The sequence below is a fragment of the Eublepharis macularius genome, chromosome 12, assembly GCF_028583425.1.
Source record: "Eublepharis macularius isolate TG4126 chromosome 12, MPM_Emac_v1.0, whole genome shotgun sequence".
NCBI classification, from domain to species: Eukaryota; Metazoa; Chordata; class Lepidosauria; order Squamata; family Eublepharidae; genus Eublepharis; species Eublepharis macularius.
This window is the reverse complement of record NC_072801.1, coordinates 35,030,351-35,035,918: the sequence shown is the minus strand read 5'-3', so window position 1 is coordinate 35,035,918 and position 5,568 is coordinate 35,030,351. Positions and strand designations below refer to the sequence as shown.

Here is a 5,568-nt window from a genome sequence, read left to right as displayed (position 1 = left end):
CCGCGCCCGGCCCGAGGGCTGCCCGCCCCTCCCCTCCCTCCCCTCCCGAGGGCGGGAGCTGGCGGGCGGGGCCGGGAGCGGGAGGCGCGGCCAGGGCGGAGGCGGAGCCAGGCGGGCGCAGGCAGCGCCGTCTTGGCCGGAGCGGAGGCGAGCGCGACGCGGAGCCGGGCGGGCGCAGCAGCCGAGCGGAGCCGGGGAGGGCAGCGCGCCGGCGGGGCTTGGGGGCGGGCTGGGGCTGAGCGGGCGCCCTCCCGGCACTTGCCCCCTGGGGCGCCTCTCCGCCTGAGCCGGCGCTCGGCCCCGCCGGGGAGGCTGGACGGAGCCTCCGTCCCTCTGTCCGCCCCGCCCGCCCCTCCCTCCCGAGCCCAGCCCTGCAGGACCTTGGACAGAAGCCGCGCCGCCGAGCGGGCCCCAGGAGCGCGCACTGCGGTGGGTACCGCCGAGGCCAGCCGGGCGCCGTCGCGCCTCTCCCGCGCCTGCCCGTCTGCATGGGGGGGGGGGCGGCAGGCGCCCTCGAGCGGCGCTCCGGAGGGCAGCCGCGGGGGGCGGCGGTCGAGCGCGGGGCTGCCGTTCTGCGAAACGCACAGCTGGTGCCGGGGCGGAGGAAGGGCGCCCCGGCGCGCGCGTCTCGAGGCACACAATAGCCGGACTGCATCTCGCAGGTTCCGGTCCACCCCGCCCTTTGCGGGGCGGCAGAGGCGCTGGTGGACCGGTGCCCACTTTGTCTTGCCTGGGATGACAGGAGCTGGGGCCAGGCAGGCTTCTCCCTGCCTGCCTGAGCGCTTAAGGTGCCGCCAGCCTCTTTGTTGTTCTGCTGCAGTGGAGGAACATGGCCACCCGCGCTGGAAGAGGGGGACACGTTTTGATACGCGTCTACAGCCAGACACCCATCTTAGATGCTGCCTCTCCCCAATAGGGCAGGCGGGCAAAGCACAGGCACTAAAAGGGGTGCTGTAACAAACAGGAGTTAGGAATAGCAAGGTTTTATTGCAGCAGAGCTTCTCAGGGCTGAATGTCCATCGCTGTGCTATAGCAATAATTTACAATGGGCTATTCTGCGTGGACAAGACAACAGTGAAATCTTCAATGATAGGCAGATGCAGCTTGTAGGCTAGACCCCATGCTGTCAGATGCAACCTAGTGGATCCTTGCTCCGCAGATTGTGTCTGTCTGTCTACCTTCTTAAATTAGAGCATGAAGAAAATAAATTGTAAACGAGGGTCAAAGGAAATGCAGGACAAGATGTAATTCCCTTAAATCCACACGTAATCCAGAGAAGGAGAGAATTCGCTAGACAGGTCTGCCTAATTTTGTCTTGGAGAATACCTGTAAAGGCTTCAGAGCCAAGCCATGAGATACAGGATGAGCAGGGCAGGGAAATGGGTGGGGGGAGAGGAAAGAGAGACTCAGATACGGTGTCAGGTAAGGGAGATGGGGGGCAGTATGGAGCCTTAGCGCACCCTCACAAAAGGGTTGAGCGTTCATCTCTCAGACTCCTCATCTGACCCATTTTGCCGTTGGCAGGTTTGAATCCAAGAGGGAAAGGCCGTGGCAAACGGGAGGGGGTGGTGAAGCGGAGACGCCTCCACCCCGGCACGCTGACGGCTCCCAACTCTGAGTGGCTTCGCCTTTCTGCAGTGGCACCATGGGCACAGTGCTGTCCCTCTCGCCCAGTTACCGGAAGGCAACCCTCTTTGAGGATGGCTCGGCAACAGTGGGGCATTACACTGCAGTCCAGAACAGTAAGAATGCCAAGGACAAGACCCTCAAGCGCCACTCCATCATCTCAGTGCTGCCCTGGAAACGCATTGTGGCCGTCTCAGCCAAGAAGAAGAATTCCAAGAAGGTGCAGCCTAACAGCAGTTATCAGAACAATGTCACCCACCTCAACAATGAGAATCTAAAAAAGTCCCTCTCCTGTGCCAACCTCTCCACCTTTGCTCAACCCCAGAGCACTCAGCCAACAGCCCCCACCAACCAGGTTTCTAGCTCCAAGAGCACCCTCTCTTCCATCAAGAAGACCCCCCACCCCAACTCCAACTCCTCTGGCACCCCCAAGAGGGTCATTGTCCAAGCTTCAACCAGCGAGCTTCTTCGGTGCCTGGGTGAGTTTCTATGCCGGCGGTGCTACCGGCTGAAGCACCTCTCTCCCACTGACCCAGTCCTGTGGCTCAGGAGCGTTGACCGGTCCCTCCTTCTGCAAGGATGGCAAGACCAAGGCTTCATCACTCCGGCCAATGTGGTCTTTCTGTACATGCTTTGCCGGGATGTCATCTCTTCCGAAGTAGCCACGGACCATGAACTTCAAGCCGTCTTACTTACCTGCCTCTATCTCTCCTATTCCTACATGGGCAATGAGATCTCCTACCCTCTCAAGCCTTTCCTTGTGGAGAGCTGTAAGGAGGCCTTTTGGGATCGCTGCCTGTCCATCATTAACCTCATGAGTCCCAAAATGTTGCAGATCAACGCTGATCCACATTATTTCACCCAGGTCTTTGCTGACCTGAAGAATGAGAGTAGCCAGGAAGAGAAGAACCGGCTGCTCATTGGTCTGGACCGGTGAGCTCACCCATGTTTAGATGAGGAGGGAACAGTACATTTTCCTTCTTTTATGTTGCTTTTGTTTTCCAAACAAGCCAGAACACAAAATGAGGTTGGATGGGCCTGGGGTGGGGGGGGGGGAACACCAAGCCACAGTTTTCTCTGCCTTTACCACCGTTTATCAGCTTGGCTTCTTGGAAGCTTTGCTACAAAACGAGGGGGAAAGACCCAAGGAGGAGGTGGTTGAGGGTGGATTGCTGAAGCTGTTTGGTTTTCTGTTTGTGGCACAAGTTGGATATGGCTTCCTCATTGGAAACAGAGGATCAGCAGGAGTGGAGAATCAAGCACCATAATGCAAACACCAGGGCATCCCTGCACCTATTGTTTTTGCCTAAAAGATGTGCAAACTTGGAGTGGGGGGGGGGCATCTTGCACTTAATTCCTTACAGCAGAATGCAGAAGAGGAGAATAGTATTTACTGCCTGGAAGAAGGGGGGAAAGTGTGGGGGGGAGGGGCAATCTAGCGGATATTCCAGGAAAGAGATCAGAATGAGTTTTTTCCTTTCTTTTGAATTAAATTACCACCAATTGGAGCAAAAATGACAGAGACACAGTTATGGACTTAAATTGACTCTTATTGCATGCCCACATGTGGTTATATTGAGGACTAGTGGCCAAGGAAAAGACAGCGTGTAAGACACATTGTCCCTCTTCCTCTACATCCGTTCTACCACCCCTTGACTGGAGACCAACTTCTTGAGTTTGATCATCAAGGACAAAGGGGAAAGGTGAGATCTGGGATCATTTCCCACTGAAGTATCTAAAGGAGAGTGGTTGGAAACCGGACAAAGCCAATATGGAATGGAGACACGCTCCCAAAAGATGGTATCCTGTTGGTATTAATTTTGCTGGCAAGTTAATTGGATGGATGCTTGATATAGGTTTGGATTTTATTTATTTATTTATTTCTGCAAAATGTAACTGTTTCAGAATAGGGTGACAGATTCTGTTGCAGCCTTCTGAACAGCTGGAATAGCAGTCCCTCATCAAGTTCACTATTCTGAAAAATGTAAGGGTCATTGCCTGTAACAGATTCTCACTACCATTAGCTGGGTACAATGGTCTTTCCAAGACTGGAAAATTCCTAGGCATTTACACTGCAATCCTATACAAAGTTACTCCGCTAAAAAGTTATTGATTTCGGCAGGCTTAGACTGGAGCATCTGCATAGGATTGGGCTTTTAGCCACCTAAGCATTTTATGTGGAGGTGGGGGGGGGGGAGGCCAAGGGGAAAAGAATAAGGAGACTCACCAAAGAAGAAAAAGAAAAATTCCATAGTTCGTTAAATGAAAATCTAGAGAACAGATTGTGATTAATCTGCAGTGTATGGAAAATGTACATGTACATAGGTGTACTCTCCTATGTCCTAATCTGATCTGAAGGGCACAGCCATTTTTCTTTTGGGTCCCTAAACATTCTGTTCCAGCATTTTAAAAAATTCTGCAGTTTTCTTTCCCTTGGGACCTAAACATCTGATGTTGTCTCCTAAAAATTTGATTCTAGATGCCTAGGAATTTGAATATTTGATTTTGCCTTCTAGGCCCCCGAAACAGAGAGGTTTTTCTAATCAATTCCCTTCAATTGGCTGTATGTGAAAACCTTTTTTGGGGGGAGGGGAAGAAATACACTGAATCTTATCTTGCTGAGTTAGGGAGCAATCCTAGGCAGGCCTACTCAGAAGTAAGTCCCATGTTCAGTGGGGCTCACTCCCAGGAAAGTGTCCTTGGGACTGCAGCCCTAATGACATTGGTGCATTTAGAATGCCAGTATTCCAGTTCTAGGATTCCTCTAAATATCAGAAATCCCTTTGGTATTGGAGATCTCTTCCTCCTCTGTGTTAAAATTCTTACAGACTGGATATTAGAATGGACAAAAGGATTTAACATTCTGGCACTAAGATGGTAAGCAGGCAAAAGGCCAAGTGAGAAATACTGTCCTGCTTTTCCTCTGCTCCCATGAGTTATGGATGCTGGCATTCGAGCAGAAGGGCAGGGAGAGGGATTTATTGTATTTAACTTTGTTAAATAGGGTCGCTTGCAATTACTTCAAAGCAGCAACGCACTATTAAAAATGTAGGAGGAACAGAAAAAGCTGTGAAATGTTAAAAGGTCTAAGCCAAGAGGTAGACAGGAACCAGGATCTTGTCAACATCTGCTAGATTGGCTAAGCGGAACCTGCCATTGCCTCCAAAGCTAGGCCGAAATCTGAGCCATTTAAAAAAAGAGATACCTCCGCCGAACCATCCCTTTTGGATTCACAGCAAGAAAGAGAGCCTTAGACCTCACAAGGAAGGCTTTGGGGGTCTCCATAGTGGATGGGGAAATGGAGGTATCTAAGTCTCCACTGCATGACCATTTGCTGCTCCAAAATGGATGGTGCTTTTCTCATTTCAGACTCCACTATAAAGACTTCAGTGTTCCTTGCTCAGCTTCTTTACTAGCTCCTGGAACACCCTAAAGGCTCAGACTAAATTCTAGTCTGTGTCTAGACAAGTTATTCCCCACCTCTTTTTAAAACAAAATTTCTCCCCCCCCCCGCCCCTAATCACCATACACTATTTTTAATAAACAAAGGGAAATTCAAGTTTTACTTGTGTGGTTCTGAAAGCTTAAGGAAAGCAAATGTAATTTGGGCGCATACATCTGTGTATTAAAAAAAATGGTCTCTATACAGTCCTGGGTACTATTTATTGGATTTAAAAGAAAATAATAGACTTTAAAAGGAACAATGGATATACTTGATTGTGCAAGCAATGAATGGAATTTTAACATGCTGCTATATGAACAGAATACTTTTACAACAAAATCTATGCTAATTCCAAGAAGAAAAAGAGGGAAAGTCCTTCCTCTGTTCTTTCATCGTTGCTTTACAGTGATGTTTGCATGCCAAAAGCAGCATTGTGCATCTTTGACAACAGACAAAACCTTAGAACAGTTGGTTGTTAATAAATAATACAAAATAAGTCA

The 5,568-nt window shown here is 50.5% G+C and overlaps 1 protein-coding gene across 1 annotated transcript; it reads left to right on the top strand.

Moving 5' to 3' along the window:
- Window positions 1-257: 257 nt before the first annotated feature.
- On the top strand, window positions 258-5,365 carry CDK5R1 (cyclin dependent kinase 5 regulatory subunit 1). The gene is made up of 2 exons (XM_054995690.1): window positions 258-429; window positions 1,525-5,365. Exon 2 carries the CDS (start codon window positions 1,646-1,648, stop codon window positions 2,561-2,563), a length of 918 nt encoding a protein of 305 aa, XP_054851665.1. The 5' UTR covers window positions 258-429; window positions 1,525-1,645; the 3' UTR covers window positions 2,564-5,365.
- Window positions 5,366-5,568: the final 203 nt, after the last annotated feature.

Coding starts and splice junctions, on each gene's coding strand:
- CDK5R1 (XM_054995690.1), top strand. CDS start 1,646: ATGGGCACAGTGCTGTCCCTCTCGCCCAGTTACCGGAAGGCAACCCTC.